The sequence below is a fragment of the Tachysurus fulvidraco genome, chromosome 12 (assembly GCF_022655615.1).
Source record: "Tachysurus fulvidraco isolate hzauxx_2018 chromosome 12, HZAU_PFXX_2.0, whole genome shotgun sequence".
NCBI classification, from domain to species: Eukaryota; Metazoa; Chordata; class Actinopteri; order Siluriformes; family Bagridae; genus Tachysurus; species Tachysurus fulvidraco.
In genome coordinates, this window is record NC_062529.1 from 198617 (window position 1) to 218874 (window position 20258).

Here is a 20258-nt window from a genome sequence, read left to right on the forward strand (position 1 = left end):
ATTCGCCGTAAGCACCGCCTTGTCACTGCGCATGCGTGAGCACCGCGTTGTCTCTGCGCATGCTCGTGCCGCTTTTTTCTTTTAGTGTTTTGCAACATAGAAACTACGTAAGAAAATAATGTTGTGTGTTCATTCGGCTTTGTGTCTCTGTTTTTGTGAAATGATGTGATTATTATCGCCTCCAGCAGCTCTGCAGTGAGTGTAGTAGCTGGAAGTGCCTGTAGTGGACACTAGGGGGCAGTAGTGCTGTTGTAGTGTTAAGACATCATTGTGTGTGCGTGTGTGTGTGTGTGTGTGTGTGTGTGTGTGTGTGTGTGTGTGTGTGTGTGTGTGTGTGTGTGTGTGTGTGTGTGTGTGTGTGTGTGTGTGTGTGTGTGTGTAAAGTCCACCATTCATTAAACTGCTGTGAATTTTAAATATTAAAATAAAAAAATAAATTCTGTGAAATATTAAAATAGAAGAATGATAATAATAAATTATACATTTTCATTTATTTATTCATTAATTATATTATTAACATTATTAATGAATTTGTTAACCTATTAATTCATGATTTTTTAATACTCTTGGTTCTTCACATGTTCCATGGTTCTGCATCCTAAAGATCACAAGAGATCACAAGAGATCACATCATCATCTCCATACAACATTTTCTTATTTAGAAATTCTTAGAATGATCTGTTTTATGACTATAAGGTCAGTTCATTATTTCTGTGCAGCTCTGTTTTATGTCAGCTCTGTTTTATGTCAGCTCTGTTTTATGTCAGCTCTGTTTTATGTCAGTACTGTTTTATGTCAGCTCTGTTTTATGTCAGCTCTGTTTTATGTCAGCTCTGTTTTATGTCAGCTCTGTTTTATTTCAGCACTGTTTTGTCAGCTCTGTTTTATGTCAGCTCTGTTTTGTCAGTACTGTTTTATGTCAGTACTGTTTTATGTCAGCTCTGTTTTGTCAGTACTGTTTTATGTCAGTACTGTTTTATGTCAGCTCTGTTTTGTCAGTACTGTTTTATGTCAGTACTGTTTTATGTCAGCTCTGTTTTGTCAGTACTGTTTTATGTCAGCTCTGTTTTATGTCAGCTCTGTTTTGTCAGTACTGTTTTATGTCAGTACTGTTTTATGTCAGCTCTGTTTTGTCAGTACTGTTTTATGTCAGCTCTGTTTTATGTCAGTACTGTTTTATGTCAGCGCTGTTTTGTCAGTACTGTTTTATGTCAGCTGTTTTATGTCAGCTCTGTTTTATGTCAGTACTGTTTTATGTCAGCTCTGTTTTATGTCAGCTGTTTTATGTCAGCTCTGTTTTATGTCAGCACTGTTTTATGTCAGCTCTGTTTTATGTCAGTACTGTTTTATGTCAGCTCTGTTTTGTCAGTACTGTTTTATGTCAGCTCTGTTTTATGTCAGTACTGTTTTATGTCAGCTCTGTTTTATGTCAGTACTGTTTTATGTCAGCTCTGTTTTATGTCAGTACTGTTTTATGTCAGTACTGTTTTATGTCAGCTCTGTTTTATGTCAGCTCTGTTTTATGTCAGTACTGTTTTATGTCAGCTCTGTTTTATGTCAGTACTGTTTTATTTCAGTACTGTTTTATGTCAGCTCTGTTTTATGTCAGCTCTGTTTTGTCAGTACTGTTTTATGTCAGTACTGTTTTATGTCAGCTCTGTTTTGTCAGTAACGTTTTGTCAGCTCTGTTTTATGTCAGTACTGTTTTATGTCAGCTCTGTTTTATGTCAGCTCTGTTTTGTCAGTACTGTTTTATGTCAGCTCTGTTTTATGTCAGTACTGTTTTATGTCAGCGCTGTTTTGTCAGTACTGTTTTATGTCAGCTGTTTTATGTCAGCTCTGTTTTATGTCAGTACTGTTTTATGTCAGCTCTGTTTTATGTCAGCTGTTTTATGTCAGCTCTGTTTTATGTCAGTACTGTTTTATGTCAGCTCTGTTTTATGTCAGTACTGTTTTATTTCAATACTGTTTTATGTCAGCTCTGTTTTATGTCAGCTCTGTTTTGTCAGTACTGTTTTATGTCAGCGCTGTTTTGTCAGTACTGTTTTATGTCAGCTGTTTTATGTCAGCTCTGTTTTATGTCAGTACTGTTTTATGTCAGCTCTGTTTTATGTCAGCTGTTTTATGTCAGCTCTGTTTTATGTCAGTACTGTTTTATGTCAGCTCTGTTTTATGTCAGTACTGTTTTATTTCAATACTGTTTTATGTCAGCTCTGTTTTATGTCAGCTCTGTTTTGTCAGTACTGTTTTATGTCAGTACTGTTTTATGTCAGCTCTGTTTTGTCAGTACTGTTTTGTCAGCTCTGTTTTATGTCAGCTCTGTTTTATGTCAGCTCTGTTTTGTCAGTACTGTTTTGTCAGTACTGTTTTATGTCAGTACTGTTTTATGTCAGCTCTGTTTTGTCAGTACTGTTTTGTCAGCTCTGTTTTATGTCAGTACTGTTTTATGTCAGCTCTGTTTTATGTCAGCTCTGTTTTGTCAGTACTGTTTTATGTCAGTACTGTTTTATGTCAGCTCTGTTTTGTCAGTACTGTTTTATGTCAGCTCTGTTTCTGTCAGTACTATGTATCATGTCAGCGCTGTTTGTCAGTACTGTATTTATGTTCAGCTGTTTTATGTCAGCTCTGTTTTATGTCAGTACGGTTTTATGTCAGCTCTGTATTTATGTCAGCTCTGTTTTGTCAGTACTGTTTTATGTCAGTACTGGTTGTATGTCAGCTCTTGTTTTTGTCAGTACTGTTTTATGTCCAGCTCGTTTTTATGTCAGTACTGTTTTATGTCGACTGTTTTATTGTCAGCTCTGTTTTATGTCAGCTCTGTTTTATGTCAGTACTGTTTTATGTCAGCACTGTTTTATGTCAGCTCTGTTTTATGTCAGTACTGTTTTATGTCAGTACTGTTTTGTCAGTACTGTTTTATGTCAGCTCTGTTTTATGTCAGTACTGTTTTATGTCAGCTCTGTTTTATGTCAGTACTGTTTTATGTCAGCGCTGTTTTGTCAGTACTGTTTTATGTCAGCTCTGTTTTATGTCAGTACTGTTTTATGTCAGCTCTGTTTTGTCAGTACTGTTTTATGTCAGCGGTTTGTTATGTCAGGCTTCTGTTTTAAATGTCAGTACTGTTTTATGTCAGCTCTGGTTTTATGTACAGTACTGTTTTATGTCAGCTGTTTTATGTCAGCTCTGTTTTATGTCAGTACTGTTTTATGTCAGCTCTGTTTTATGTCAGCTGTTTTATGTCAGCTCTGTTTTATGTCAGTACTGTTTTATGTCAGCTCTGTTTTATGTCAGCACTGTTTTATGTCAGCTCTGTTTTATGTCAGTACTGTTTTATGTCAGCTCTGTTTTATGTCAGTACTGTTTTATGTCAGCACTGTTTTATGTCAGCACTGTTTTATGTCAGTACTGTTTTATGTCAGCTCTGTTTTATGTCAGTACTGTTTTATGTCAGTACTGTTTTATGTCAGTACTGTTTGATGTCAGCTCTGTTTTATGTCAGCTCTGTTTTGTCAGCACTGTTTTATTTCAGGACTGTTTTATGTCAGCTCTGTTTTATGTCAGCTCTGTTTTATGTCAGCTCTGTTTTATGTCAGCTCTGTTTTATGTCAGTACTGTTTTATGTCAGCTCTGTTTTATGTCAGTACTGTTTTATGTCAGCTCTGTTTTGTCAGTACTGTTTTGTCAGCTCTGTTTTATGTCAGCTCTGTTTTATGTTAGCTGTTTTGTCAGTACTGTTTTATGTCAGTACTGTTTTATGTCAGCTCTGTTTTATGTCAGTACTGTTTTATGTCAGCTCTGTTTTATGTCAGTACTGTTTTATGTCAGCTCTGTTTTATGTCAGTACTGTTTTATGTCAGCGCTGTTTTGTCAGTACTGTTTTATGTCAGCTGTTTTATGTCAGCTCTGTTTTATGTCAGTACTGTTTTATGTCAGCTCTGTTTTATGTCAGCTGTTTTATGTCAGCTCTGTTTTATGTCAGCTCTGTTTTGTCAGTACTGTTTTATGTCAGTACTGTTTTATGTCAGCTCTGTTTTGTCAGTACTGTTTTGTCAGCTCTGTTTTATGTCAGTACTGTTTTAATTCAGCTCTGTTTTATGTCAGCTCTGTTTTATGTCAGCTCTGTTTTATGTCAGCTCTGTTTTATGTCAGTACTGTTTTGTCAGCTCTGTTTTATGTCAGCTCTGTTTTGTCAGTACTGTTTTGTCAGCTCTGTTTTATGTCAGCTCTGTTTTATGTCAGCTCTGTTTTGTCAGTACTGTTTTATGTCAGCTCTGTTTTATGTCAGCTGTTTTATGTCAGCTCTGTTTTATGTCAGTACTGTTTTATGTCAGTACTGTTTTATGTCAGCTCTGTTTTATGTCAGTACTGTTTTATTTCAGTACTGTTTTATGTCAGCTCTGTTTTATGTCAGCTCTGTTTTGTCAGTACTGTTTTATGTCAGCTCTGTTTTATGTCAGCTGTTTTATGTCAGCTCTGTTTTATGTCAGCTCTGTTTTATGTCAGTACTGTTTTGTCAGCTCTGTTTTATGTCAGCTCTGTTTTGTCAGTACTGTTTTGTCAGCTCTGTTTTATGTCAGCTCTGTTTTATGTCAGCTCTGTTTTGTCAGTACTGTTTTATGTCAGCTCTGTTTTATGTCAGCTGTTTTATGTCAGCTCTGTTTTGTCAGCTCTGTTTTATGTCAGCTCTGTTTTATGTTAGCTGTTTTGTCAGTACTGTTTTATGTCAGTACTGTTTTATGTCAGCTCTGTTTTATGTCAGTACTGTTTTATGTCAGCTCTGTTTTATGTCAGTACTGTTTTATGTCAGCTCTGTTTTGTCAGTACTGTTTTATGTCAGCTCTGTTTTATGTCAGTACTGTTTTATGTCAGCTCTGTTTTATGTCAGTACTGTTTTATGTCAGCTGTTTTATGTCAGCTCTGTTTTATGTCAGCTCTGTTTTGTCAGTACTGTTTTATGTCAGCTCTGTTTTATGTTAGCTGTTTTGTCAGTACTGTTTTATGTCAGTACTGTTTTATGTCAGCTCTGTTTTATGTCAGTACTGTTTTATGTCAGCTCTGTTTTATGTCAGTACTGTTTTATGTCAGCTCTGTTTTGTCAGTACTGTTTTATGTCAGCTCTGTTTTATGTCAGTACTGTTTTATGTCAGCTCTGTTTTATGTCAGTACTGTTTTATGTCAGCTGTTTTATGTCAGCTCTGTTTTATGTCAGTACTGTTTTATGTCAGCTCTGTTTTATGTCAGTACTGTTTTATGTCAGCTCTGTTTTATGTCAGTACTGTTTTATGTCAGCTCTGTTTTATGTCAGTACTGTTTTGTCAGCACTGTTTTATGTCAGCTGTTTTATGTCAGTACTGTTTTATGTCAGCTCTGTTTTATGTCAGTACTGTTTTATGTCAGCTCTGTTTTATGTCAGTACTGTTTTATGTCAGCTCTGTTTTATGTCAGTACTGTTTTATGTCAGCTCTGTTTTATGTCAGTACTGTTTTATGTCAGCTCTGTTTTATGTCAGTACTGTTTTATGTCAGCTGTTTTATGTCAGCTCTGTTTTATGTCAGTACTGTTTTATGTCAGCTCTGTTTTATGTCAGTACTGTTTTATGTCAGCTCTGTTTTATGTCAGTACTGTTTTATGTCAGCTCTGTTTTATGTCAGTACTGTTTTGTCAGCACTGTTTTATGTCAGCTGTTTTATGTCAGTACTGTTTTATGTCAGCTCTGTTTTATGTCAGTACTGTTTTATGTCAGCTCTGTTTTATGTCAGTACTGTTTTATGTCAGCTCTGTTTTATGTCAGCTGTTTTATTTCAGCACTGTTTTGTCAGCTCTGTTTTATGTCAGCTCTGTTTTGTCAGTACTGTTTTATGTCAGCTCTGTTTTATGTCAACTCTGTTTTGTCAGTACTGTTTTATGTCAGCTCTGTTTTATGTTAGCTCTGTTTTATGTCAGCTCTGTTTTATGTCAGCTCTGTTTTATGTCAGCTCTGTTTTGTCAGTACTGTTTTATGTCAGCGCTATTTTGTCAGTACTGTTTTATGTCAGCTCTGTTTTATGTCAGTACTGTTTTATGTCAGCTCTGTTTTATGTCAGCTCTGTTTTGTCAGCACTGTTTTATGTCAGCTCTGTTTAATGTCAGCTGTTTTATGTCAGCTCTGTTTTATGTCAGTACTGTTTTATGTCAGCTCTGTTTTATGTCAGCTCTGTTTTATGTCAGTACTGTTTTATGTCAGCTCTTTTTTATGTCAGTACTGTTTTATGTCAGCTCTGTTTTATGTCAGTACTGTTTTATGTCAGCGCTGTTTTGTCAGTACTGTTTTATGTCAGCTGTTTTATGTCAGCTCTGTTTTATGTCAGTACTGTTTTATGTCAGCTCTGTTTTATGTCAGCTGTTTTATGTCAGCTCTGTTTTATGTCAGTACTGTTTTATGTGAGCTCTGTTTTATGTCAGTACTGTTTTATGTCAGCTCTGTTTTATGTCAGTACTGTTTTGTTTCAGTACTGTTTTATGTCAGCTCTGTTTTATGTCAGCTCTGTTTTGTCAGTACTGTTTTTATGTCAGTACTGTTTTATGTCAGCTCTGTTTTGTCAGTACTGTTTTGTCAGCTCTGTTTTATGTCAGCTCTGTTTTATGTTAGCTGTTTTGTCAGTACTGTTTTATGTCAGTACTGTTTTATGTCAGCTCTGTTTTATGTCAGTACTGTTTTATGTCAGCTCTGTTTTATGTCAGCTCTGTTTTGTCAGTACTGTTTTATGTCAGCTCTGTTTTATGTCAGCACTGTTTTATGTCAGCTCTGTTTTATTTCAGCTCTGTTTTATGTCAGTAATGTTTTCTGTCAGCTCTGTTTTATGTCAGTACTGTTTTATGTCAGCACTGTTTTATTTCAGGACTGTTTTATGTCAGTACTGTTTTCTGTCAGCTCTGTTTTATGTCAGTACTGTTTTATGTCAGTACTGTTTTATTTCAGCACTGTTTTGTCAGCTCTGTTTTATGTCAGCTCTGTTTTATGTCAGCACTGTTTTATTTCAGGACTGTTTTATGTCAGTACTGTTTTCTGTCAGCTCTGTTTTATGTCAGTACTGTTTTATGTCAGTACTGTTTTATGTCAGCTCTGTTTTATGTCAGCTCTGTTTTGTCAGCACTGTTTTATGTCAGCTCTGTTTTATGTCAGCTCTGTTTTATGTCAGTACTGTTTTATGTCAGCTCTGTTTTATGTCAGTACTGTTTTATGTCAGCTCTGTTTTATTTCAGCTCTGTTTTATGTCAGTACTGTTTTAATTCAGCTCTGTTTTGTCAGCACTGTTTTATGTCAGCTCTGTTTTATGTCAGCTCTGTTTTGTCAGCACTGTTTTATGTCAGTACTGTTTTATGTCAGTACTGTTTTATTTCAGCACTGTTTTGTCAGCTCTGTTTTATGTCAGCTCTGTTTTGTCAGTACTGTTTTATGTCAGCTCTGTTTTATGTCAGCTCTGTTTTGTCAGTACTGTTTTATGTCAGCTCTGTTTTATGTCAGCTCTGTTTTGTCAGTACTGTTTTATGTCAGCTCTGTTTTATGTTAGCTCTGTTTTATGTCAGCTCTGTTTTGTCAGCTCTGTTTTATGTCAGCTCTGTTTTATGTCAGCTCTGTTTTATGTCAGCTCTGTTTTGTCAGTACTGTTTTATGTCAGCGCTATTTTGTCAGTACTGTTTTATGTCAGCTCTGTTTTATGTCAGCTCTGTTTTATGTCAGTACTGTTTTATGTCAGCTCTGTTTTATGTCAGCTCTGTTTTGTCAGCACTGTTTTATGTCAGCTCTGTTTTATGTCAGCTGTTTTATGTCAGCTCTGTTTTATGTCAGTACTGTTTTATGTCAGTACTGTTTTATGTCAGCTCTGTTTTATGTCAGTACTGTTTTATGTCAGCTGTTTTATGTCAGCTCTGTTTTATGTCAGCTCTGTTTTATGTCAGTACTGTTTTATGTCAGCTCTGTTTTATGTCAGCTGTTTTATGTCAGCTCTGTTTTATGTCAGTACTGTTTTATGTCAGCTCTGTTTTATGTCAGTACTGTTTTATGTCAGTACTGTTTTATGTCAGCGCTGTTTTGTCAGTACTGTTTTATGTCAGCTGTTTTATGTCAGCTCTGTTTTATGTCAGTACTGTTTTATGTCAGCTCTGTTTTATGTCAGTACTGTTTTATGTCAGCTCTGTTTTATGTCAGTACTGTTTTATGTCAGCTCTGTTTTATGTCAGTACTGTTTTATGTCAGCACTGTTTTATGTCAGCTGTTTTATGTCAGTACTGTTTTATGTCAGCTCTGTTTTATGTCAGTACTGTTTTATGTCAGCTCTGTTTTATGTCAGTACTGTTTTATGTCAGCTCTGTTTTATGTCAGTACTGTTTTATGTCAGCTCTGTTTTATGTCAGTACTGTTTTATGTCAGCTCTGTTTTGTCAGCTCTGTTTTCTGACACACATTTCTCACCTTTTCAGTGTGAATCATCTTGAAGATTCTTCCTTGATGCTCCACACATTTTCTAAACCCTCCTCTGAGCGCAGCAGCGCCATCACACTCCAGATGGAGGAATAAATCCAGAGAATGTAAATAAGCATCATTTATTTGACACATTTTAATGAACAGTTGGACTACAGCAGTGCATTCTGACCTGCTATAAAATGGCCAGATAAGAGGAAGTGAATGAGGTGCCTTGAAAACATGATTGGATTGGAACACAACCCAGAGCCAGATGGGATTAATGCAAGAGAGAGAGAGAGAGAGAGAGAGAGAGAGAACAGAAAAGCATTAGTGAATTAAATTGTAAATAATTTTCTCTCTGTCTGTGTGTGTGTGTGTGTGTGTGTGTGTGTGTGTGTGTGTGTGTGTGTGTGTGTGTTAAACCTTAATCCCACATAATCCAGAGCTAAAAGAGGATCAGTGTGTTGGAGTGACATGCAGCTTTTCCAACATCATCATCATCATCATCATCATCATCATCACAGCATTAACACTTTACCGTCTCACATGTTTATTTAAAGTAAAGCTGAAAATAGTTGAGAAATGATTCAGTTTCTTTTCCATACATGATGTTCTGCTCATTTAGAGCTCTTGCATTTTTATTGTCTTTTTCCTTCACAATATTCTCTATGGAGTTGAACACAAAGTGTGACCCAGTAGTAAAGGGAGCAGGATGAAGGTTTTACATTCAGATCAACTTTGATGTTGAAGCACATCATGAACTTTAAACTTTAAATCTGTCTCATTTCCATCTGAGAATCTCTCAACTGCTGAGCTAAACAGTGCCAGGTTTTAGCACACACACACACACACACACACACACACACACACACACACACACACACACACACACATCATTTATTCCAATCTCTGTTTCCTTCCCCTTCTTGTATGTCTGATTATCTTTGTCTGAATCTCGTGTGCAAATTCAACATGTCCATGAAAAAGTAGACGTAAACTAGACACAATACTGGAGTTATACACTACAAGTGTGTACAGGACATATAACTCTCTCTCTCTCTCTCTCTCTCTCTCTCTCTCTCTCTCTCTCTCTCTCTCTCTCTCTTATGTATGTATGAGAGAGATGTATAATGTATGTATGAGAGAGAGAGAGAGAGAGAGAGCAAGAGGAAGTTTGACAGATGGAATATAATTAGATGTGTAGTGATCTGTTGTTACGTGTTATTCAGGAAAGATTAAATACATATATTTAAAAAACAAAACAGCTTCACATTAGTTATCAGATGCTGCACTGTATATATACATACACTTAGATGTACAGAACAGAGTGCGTGTGTATTTACAGCATGTGGTTATGTGAGTGATGAATATCATGAATCACTAATTAAACTTACTTCTAACTACTCATTTAAGTGAGTCAGATTCAATTCAATTTGATTCATTTGTTTATTTGACTCAGGTGTTGATGATTAATCTCTATGTTGTTGTCGCCACAGCACATCATCTGGTCCACAGGTTCTACCCCAGATGCCCTTCCCTGTGCAACCCTCCCATTTTACCTGGGCCTGGGACCGGCGCTGAGAGTTAACCCTTCATTGGCTGGGTTAGTTCTCTGCCTGGGTGGTCCAGGTGTCACTGGACCAGCACGAGACTTGATGATTACTCTCTTTAAATACCTATAATCTGTACATTATAACTATAAACTTGTGCTGATTCTAACTGATAAGAGTATTGGCATTTTCTGAGTTCATGTCATTTCGGTTCAGAAGGTTTTTTTTTTATATTTTCTACAACTTTAACTGACAGGAAGTTAAAAAGTTTCTTAATTTTCAGAATCAGTGTGAGATTTGTTCGTGATTGCAGGTCAATTAAAGGAGTCATTTAAAAGGAATGAATCATGAATCATGAATCACTGCTATATAATAGAGAAAAGCAACTTCTACAATGTGTGTGTGTGTGTGTGTGTGTGTGTGTGTGTGTGTGTGTATACATGTGTGTGTAAAGCTATCGAGTGAATATATAGAAGAGGAAAAAGGAAGTGGGACAGAAGGATAGTAATTTCTGTGGACTTTTAGCCACTTCCTAGCATTTTTGTGGCGCGCTGGTTGGCCTCGTCAATCCTCGTTTTGTTGGAATCAGCCTGAGACACACAAAATGTTAAATATATAATTATATAGACCGTAGATTTATATATTTACAGACAAACACACACATAAATGTATGTGCCAAGTACAATAATAACAGATCTTGTTTTTCACCATGTCCATGATCCTGTCGATCTGCCGGTTCTGAGTGTCGATCTCGTTGCCCATATCCAGAGCCATGTGACGCAGGTTCCCGATGATGCTCCCGACCTGCTCCAGGTTCTCGTCCATCTCATTCTCACGGGCATCATTTGTCACTCTGGAGACAATTTCATCTTATTAAACTCACCATTGGAGGGTGTCAGAGTTTTACACTAGGCAGCTTTGTGTTGATTCTCTCAGTGTACAATATTCTCCTCTGGACAGAACAGGGACTCAAACAGCCTTTTAAAAACAACTTTATATCTGTATTGATATAAAACCAGACCTGCGAATAAATCCACCGCTGATGGCCATCTGCTCACGTTCATCTACCACACGAGCAGGCTGACTGGAGACAACACCATCCTGATTATTTCCCCAATTCTGCCCTCGCTCTTTCAGTCTGAGAGAAAAAGAGAGACAGATAGAATCTCAGTGTGTAGTGTGAGTGTGTGTACCGTTTAAAGTCAGAGTGTGTGTACTGTTTAAAGTCTGAGTGTGTGTACCGTTTAAAGTCCGAGTGTGTGTACCGTTTAAAGTCTGAGTGTGTGTACCGTTTAAAGTCCGAGTGTGTGTACTGCTTAAAGTCCGAGTGTGTGTACTGTTTAAAGTCCGAGTGTGTGTACTGTTTAAAGTCCGAGTGTGTGTACTGTTTAAAGCCCGAGTGTGTGTACTGCTTAAAGTCCGAGTGTGTGTACTGTTTAAAGTCCGAGTGTGTGTACTGTTTAAAGTCCGAGTGTGTGTACTGTTTAAAGCCCGAGTGTGTGTACTGTTTAAAGCCCGGGTGTGTGTACTGTTTAAAGTCCGAGTGTGTGTACTGTTTAAAGCCCGGGTGTGTGTACTGTTTAAAGTCCGAGTGTGTGTACTGTTTAAAGTCCGAGTGTGTGTACTGTTTAAAGCCCGAGTGTGTGTACTGTTTAAAGCCCGGGTGTGTGTACTGTTTAAAGTCCGAGTGTGTGTACTGTTTAAAGTCCGAGTGTGTGTACTGTTTAAAGTCCGAGTGTGTGTACTGTTTAAAGTCCTAGTGTGTGTACTGTTTAAAGTCCGAGTGTGTGTACTGTTTAAAGTCCGAGTGTGTGTGTGTACTGTTTAAAGTCCGAGTGTGTGTACTGTTTAAAGTCCGAGTGTGTGTACTGTTTAAAGTCCGAGTGTGTGTACTGTTTAAAGTCCTAGTGTGTGTACTGTTTAAAGTCCGAGTGTGTGTACTGTTTAAAGTCCGAGTGTGTGTACTGTTTAAAGTCCGAGTGTGTGTACTGTTTAAAGTCCGAGTGTGTGTACTGTTTAAAGTCCGAGTGTGTGTACTGTTTAAACGTGTTCTCAACTTCTCACTGATACTTTTGTGATTTTTGACAAGTTTTATAGCCTTGATATTGTTTCTTATTCAAAAGTGGTGACAGAAAAAACTCTTTCCCCCCAACCTGAAACCTCGTCCCCTGTCACAATCACATCATAATCAACATTAATAATTAGGCTTAAAAGCTAATGTATATGTAAGTAATCAAGTTTAATTACATTAAGTTGGAAATTTACTTATAATTTATATATGTTATATATGTGTATGTATGTTATATATATACACACACACACACACACACACACACACACACACACACACACACACACACTGTACACCTACAGATTTGATCTTAGGCTTTTCATTAATCAGAATTAATGTGTTATTTTATATTTTAATTTGAAAATGTTTTACATGTTTGTTGTTGTTGCTAGTTTGAGTTTAGAAACACAAATTTCAGCATTATCACTAATCTGTGTGCATTTTCCCTGAGAACCAAACAAGTTAACTCATGATACCATTTGTTTATTATATCGCAATCGCAATATTGACCTCAATAATCGCAATATGACATTTTCCCTAAATCGTGCAGCCCTAACACACACACACATACACTACATACACTACACACACTACACACACATGCACACGCACACACTACACACATACACGACATACACTACATACACACACACACACACACACACATCAGGCAGTCATGGCCTAATGGTTAGAGAGTCTCACTTGTAACCCTAAGGTTGTGGGTTCAGGTCTCGGGCCAGCTACGACTGAGGTGCCCTTGAGCAAGGCACCAAACCCCCCAACTGCTCCCCGGGCGCCACAGCATAAATGGCTGCCCACTGCTCCGGGTGTGTGTTCACTGTGTGTGTGTTCACTGCTGTGTGTGTGTGTGTGTGTACTTTGGATTGGTGTCACTTCACTTTCACTTTCACACTACACAGAATACACACACTACACACACTACACACACACACACACACACACACACACACACACACACACACACACACACATTCAAATGTCTACAAATATGAATTTCTGAATAGACATCCTTGTGAATCATGAATTATGTGCAAAGTGTAAAATAATCACGACTGATTTATACAGAGAAGAAAATCAGAAAGCACTTTATAAAATCTGCTCAGAGACACAGGGAACTTTTATTTTTTAATTAAATAAACAGCAACCTTTATAAAAGCATTACATTACTGCTTCACTTGTAGTTCATATTAATTAAATAAATAGATAGATAGATAGATAGATAGATAGATAGATAGATAGATAGATAGATAGATAGATAGATAGATAAATAAATAGCTAAAGTCAGTAACTGCATGAGACGTGACGTACTTGTTACAGGGACAAGGACAGAGTCCACAGAGGTTCCCCAGGTCTGTCAGGTTCTTCTCTGCCTCCTTCATGTCCTTGTTGATCTGATCCATCCCTTCTTCAATACGCTCCAGTTGTTCTGAAATTAATCATGAGTTCAGTTAAAGAACAACACACACACACACACACACACACACACACACACACACACACACACACACACACACACACACATTTAGGTGGCAGTATTTTGAGCAGAGCTGCAGACGAGCTACAGTCAGTGATTATACACCTACAGGGTGACTGTTAATTATTGACACTTTACAGTAATTACTCAGATAATCGCTGTTTAATGATGATCCTCGTTAACATAACGTGTGTCTCTTTGTGTGTGTGTGTGTGTGTGTGTGTGTGTGTGTGTGTGTGTGTGTGTGTATGGGTGTGTGTAATTGTGTGTGTGTAAGTGATTGTGTGTGTTCTCCTGTTGGTGATTTTAGATGAATGATGTAGCAGCGTCACACTCTTTAATCAGATTCCTAACTCTGACTCTGACTCTGACTCAGTTTTAATACAAAACACATTGCACATGAGTCAGGATTATGGAGACCAGAATAAGAGGAATAAGAAGATGGGGAGAGATTGAACAGCTGCTCCTCTGCTCAGAGATGAAATCGACTCTCTTTATGACCCAGATAACCACAGAAGCAGAAAGTTAGGAAGGTCTCCTCAACCCTGAGATCATCACATGACGTCTGGTCAGATCGGCGCCTCACACCTTCATCAGTAAAGCTTATTTTTCTGCTTCTCACCTCCCTGTTCATCCAGCATAACCAGGGTCCTGATGCCAGCATCTTTACTCTGAGGCAGGAGACACAGAGAGAAACAGAAGGACAAAACAGAGAGGAAACACAATCAGTCACTGAAACACCAGTATTTTTAGTGAAGATACTAAACTCTGTGTTTCTCACATCTCTCTGTATCACTACAATCTCTTAGCATCTGCTAATGCTGTGTTAGCTCCCACAGGCTACTGGAAACACAGCGCCCTCTTGTGGCACTGAAACTGGTTTTGACTGCAGTCATTAATCTGAGTCTAATTATTCATTCATTAATTCAATTTCTACCGCTTATCTGAACTTCTCGGGTCACGGGGAGCCTGTGCCTATCTCAGGCGTCATCGGGCATTGAGGCAGGATACACCCTGGACGGAGTGCCAACCCATCACAGGGCACACACACTCTCATTCACTCACACACTCACACACTACAGACAATTTCCCAGAGATGCCAATCAACCTACCATGCATGTCTTTGGACCGGGGGAGGAAACCGGAGTACCCGGAGGAAACCCCCGAGGCATAGGGAGAACATGCAAACTCCACACACACAAGGTGGAGGTGGGAATCGAACCCCCAGCCCTGGAGGTGTGAGGCGAACATGATAACCACTAATACACCGTGTCCCCCTGAGTCTAATTAAATATGTTAAAAAAGATCTTAAAGGAGAATTTAATAAATGTTGGTTCTGCACTTCCTCCTCTCTCAGGTCCACACCGCTGAGTAACTCCGTTTTCCACCTGTCGTGTGTTGATGATGATGACGATCACCTAGCAACCACTCATCCCCATGAGGAACAGAATTTATTTGACTTTAAATTGTTCATTGTAAAAGTGCATTGAATCAGAGCAGAGTGTTCGGTTCGAGAGTCTCACACTTCATTATGAAAAATCAGTCAAGTGGCAGGAAAGTGGAGACTAAAATTAGATTACAGCAGTAAACAGCACAGCGGAAATGTGTGTGTGTGTGTGTGTGTGTGTGTGTGTGTGTGCAATCAACACAAATAATTCCCCTGAGGACAATAAAGCTCTATCGACCTAAATAGACCAGATGATCCTCGTTACCTCGTCACAAGCTCACCTCATTTCATTATTTCATTACAGGAACAGAAATCACACATCTGACACAAATAAAGTCGTCATCATTAAGTTTAAAATATATTTATTCTGCAGAAATCAGATCATTAAAAATATTTTTATATTAAATAATTTAGCAGACCTGAAACTGACTTGATTAGAATTACTGCTCATACATCAGATATGAAATAAAAATAAAATCTTTTTGAATCTTTTATATTGAATCAATTTGAAATGTATGTTTAATGTTTAAGAATTATTTTCAGACACAAAACATCACCTTCGCTCTCACACAGGAAGTGACATCACAATAATATGCTGATAATTCATTTTAGATGAAATATCTGATGTGTCAATAATACTCAAAAAAACATGAATCGACTCAGTGAATCAATTGAATTAATTCAAGTAGCTGTATTGAATCAGATCAGTGTAACAAATCTAACTTGTGTATTGAATCTAATCACAGCATCTAACCATGTTGGACTGATTATTGTGTATCGATGCATGTGTGAGTGCTCTCACCTCCTCCACCAGCTGTAGCATGCGCCGAGTACTCTCTAACGACTGCAACACACACACACACACACACACACACACAATTACACAATGCCTTACACATGCATCTGATTAATAAAACACACAAGACAGAAAACACACAAACATCATTTTTATTGATTGATTATTCACTCATCATTTGATCATTTTCTTTATAAAACAGATCTTTATTTGTTGAAGCCTGATTAATACACATCAATCACATCACAGTCCAGCACATGGAAAAATATAAATGTATAAAATGTATATTAATAAAACTTCTATATGTGTAGAAAAATAAGATAAACTTCAAGTCCTTCAAGTTTCTGGGCACTAACATTTCCCAAGACCTGAAATGGGAGTGCAACATAAACCCCATCAGAGGATGTAGTTTCTACATCAATTAAGGACATTTGGTCTGCCACAGGAGCTGTTGGTGCTGTTCTACACTGCAGTCATAGAATCTGTCCTGTTCACATCATCACCATCTGGTTTGGTGCAGCAACTAAACAGGACAGGAACAGACCACAACGCACAGTAACAACAGCAGAAATAATAACTGGTGCCCCCCTGCCCACCCCCCATGACTTGTACAACACAAGAACCAGAAACCAGGCAGTAAACATCACTACTGCCCCTTCACACCCTGGACACGCCCTCTTACAGCTCCTCCCTTCTCTCAGGTGCTACAGAACTTTACTAAAACTCCCAGACACAGGAACAGTTCCTTTCCCCAGACAATCACCCTGATTAACACCTCACCATCATTATATTCACTGCTTCATATCTATAAGTGCTGCATTATCAGGACTGTCAGTCATCACATCATCTGTATATATTACACACTACTGCTGTGAGAGCAGTACAATGTGTTCTAATTGGCTGAGAGCAGTACGATGTTTCTGATTGGCTGAGAGCAGTACGATGTTTCTGATTGGCTGAGAGCAGTACGATGTTTCTGATTGGCTGAGAGCAGTACGATGTTTCTGATTGGCTGAGAGCAGTACGATGTTTCTGATTGGCTGAGAGCAGTACGATGTTTCTGATTGGCTGAGAGCAGTACGATGTTTCTGATTGGCTGAGAGCAGTACGATGTTTCTGATTGGCTGAGAGCAGTACGATGTTTCTGATTGGCTGAGAGCAGTATGATGTGTCTGATTGGCTGAGAGCAGTACAATGTTTCTGATTGGCTGAGAGCAGTACGATGTTTCTGATTGGCTGAGAGCAGTACGATGTTTCTGATTGGCTGAGAGCAGTAGCGCACAATGTTGTGAGTGAGTTATAAGGTGGTTAATGTAGGATTATTTGTTTTTTTTGGCACAAAAGGAACTTACTTCATCGCCCAGCTGGTCCGCTCGCTCCTGCAGGTTTGTCAGCGCGTTCCTCATGTCTGCATCATCCGCCATTTTGGCTCAAAACTGTAAACACAACAGACCACATTTTAACACTCAGCCTTCAGCCTGAAGCATTAAATACAAACTTTCACACCACTGTGCATTTAAAGTTCCATGCAGCAGCATTGCTGAATACGTGTTGTGTTGTGTGCGAGTATCATCTCTCCTGACACAGATCCTGAATGGAAATGTGGGGCGGACCTGGGTGCCGAACCCGGGGGCCGAACCCAGGGGCAGAACCCCGGGGCAGATATTTATTCCATTGCACTTCAGCTTTATATCAGCGTTTGAGGACGTTGTGCTCTGACATGTTTCAGTGGAGACTGGAAGGAGAACTGATTTATTTTTATCTCTGTGAATCGCCTGAGATTTCAGACTTGAATATTTAATGGATATAAAACACAGTGAGAGGATTTCTATAGAAAAATGTGTTCTCTTACATTCACAGACATCTCAATGGACCTGCTGCCATCAGCTGCTGCAACTCGATGTTCATATACATTTACAATAATCCTCTTATTGTACAACCTCTAATTTACACAACAGTCAGTTACAGACTGTACACTGGGCAGCACTATTTTATGTCCTGTAGTGTACACACACACACACACACACACACACACACACACACACACACACACACACACACACACACACTTGTGGGACAGGGTGAGAAATGAGATGCCAAACTGTAAATGAACACATTAAATATTTTTTGAGGAATATTTCACACATTCAGCCCAGAGACTTTCCCCAGATCCCCATTACGTTATAATAATATTATAATAAACATTACAGTAATAATTATACAGCACACAGTTACAGCTACACAGTCTATGGGAACAACACAAGGAGACTCACATACAGAGCTGCAAAGTGTGTTAAGGATAGAAAAAAGTCACTGTAACACACACACAGTATACACACAGTATACACACACGCACACACACACATGCACACACAGTACACACACTCACACATGCACACAGTATACACACACGCACACACACACATGCACACACAGTACACACACACACACACACACACGCACACACACTCACACATGCACACAGTATACACACACGCACACACACACATGCACACACAGTACACACACACACACACACACACACACGCACACACACTCACACATGCACACATATGCACACACACACAGTACAAACACACACATGCACACACACTCACACATGCACAAACACACACTGAACACACTGTACACACACACACAAACTGTACACACTGTACACACACACACACACACACTGTACACACACACTGTACACGGCCTTTGCAGGTCAAAAACCTGAGGACGTCTGTCCACCTCCACCCCCACCCCCGACAGATGGACTTGTAGGGTGCATCAACCAAACCCTAAAGCAGATGCTACAAAAGGTGGTAGACCAGGATTTGGGACCTCCTCCTTCCTTATGTCCACTTCGCTGTCTGAGAAATGCCCCAGGTGTTCACAGGCTTCACAGAACGGGCATTCCGCCAGCTCAGGGAGGTCCTCACCGCACAGCCAGTACTGCGGAATCTGGATTTCGATCGCCCCTTCATGCTACAAATGAATGTGTCCGAAACGAGGCTTGGAGCCGTCCTTTCGCAGGAGTTTGATGGGGAAGAGCACCCGGTCCTCTTTATCTCCCGGAAACTGACCCCCGCCGAGAAAAAGTATGCCGCCGTAAAACGAGAAACCCTGGTGATCAAATGGGCCATTGAGGACCTTCAGTACTACATGGCAGGGCGGCACTTTACCCTTGTGACGGACCATGCCCCCCTGCTCTGGATGGCCAAGGCAAAGGACACCAATGCCAGGGTAGCTAGGTGGTTCCTCTTTTTACAAGATTTCTCGGCACGAGAACGCAGATGGCCTCTCGTGGCGCTATGGCCTCTGGGGACGACTGCTATCTGTCGGGGGCTCAGAGCAAACCGGGGGGCTGTGATGGCGCCATTCATGGAGGAAAAACCGCTCTTTGCCCTCTGCATCGGCAAAGAAGAGAGAGAGTGTAAAAGGCGGGGTTTCAGCACCTTGGCCAGCGGCGCTGAGCGCGAGCTCGCAAACTTCAGCACCATGGTCAGCGCCGCTGGGAGCGAGAGTGAGGCGGGGCGGCGGAAACTCCCGCCAAAAAGCATGGACCAATCAGGAGCGCCGCTGGAGCATTCACCCTCCAGGAGGAGAGCACAGCAGAAAGCTAGGGAGAGGTAAAGCTGCCTGATGGAACTAACGGATGTTGTCTCTTTGATATTCTTTTGTCTGGAAACCTCCAGCTGATCTCTAACCGCTTTAAGGAGCTATTTATTTTCTCTTTGTCACTGACTTCCTGCTGCATTAAATTGCACTAGAAACTTGAAGAAAAATAAAACCACAACACTGCTTGCTCTAATCCCGTCTCTGTGCCTGTTCTTCTGTGTCCCATCTCTCAAAGTGCCCTACAACAGACACAATGTACACACTGTTTACAAACACACACACACACACACACACACACACACACATACTACACACTCATGCACTACACACACTACACACACACACACCACACAAACACACACACACACACACACTGTACACACAAACACACACAAACACACACACTGTACACACAAGCACACACACACACGAACAGTACACACTGTACACACACTGTACACACACACACACTGTATGCACACTGTACACAGACACACACACACACAAAGTACAAACAAGCACACACACACACAAACAGTACACACTGTACACACACACACACACACACACTGTACACACACACACTGTACACACAAACACACACACTGTACACACTCTATACACACACTGTACACACACAGTACACACACAAACACATGGACACACACGCATACACACATACCTCCTGTCCTCATATGACAATCCACCATTAGATTATATTTCAAATACCCCATTATTTTTCTGACAAGATCATCTCTCTTGGTCTCTCTCTTTCACTCACACACACACACACACACACACACACACACACACACACACACACACACACACAC

At 39.5% G+C, this 20258-nt stretch overlaps 1 protein-coding gene across 1 annotated transcript in view; it reads right to left on the reverse strand.

Annotated features, from left to right (window-relative positions):
* Positions 1–8788: 8788 nt before the first annotated feature.
* The window catches only part of snap25b (synaptosome associated protein 25b), a 14699-nt gene continuing 3229 nt past the window's right edge, over positions 8789–20258 (reverse strand). The window contains exons 2-8 of the mRNA XM_027139803.2: positions 17154–17237; positions 15808–15849; positions 14181–14229; positions 13393–13510; positions 11014–11130; positions 10701–10845; positions 8789–10582 (exon numbers count right to left, since the gene is read on the reverse strand). Of these exons, the coding sequence (XP_026995604.1) occupies positions 10514–10582; positions 10701–10845; positions 11014–11130; positions 13393–13510; positions 14181–14229; positions 15808–15849; positions 17154–17225 (612 nt within the window). The 5' untranslated portion in view covers positions 17226–17237 and the 3' untranslated portion in view covers positions 8789–10513. The remainder of the gene's footprint in view (positions 10583–10700; positions 10846–11013; positions 11131–13392; positions 13511–14180; positions 14230–15807; positions 15850–17153; positions 17238–20258) is intronic.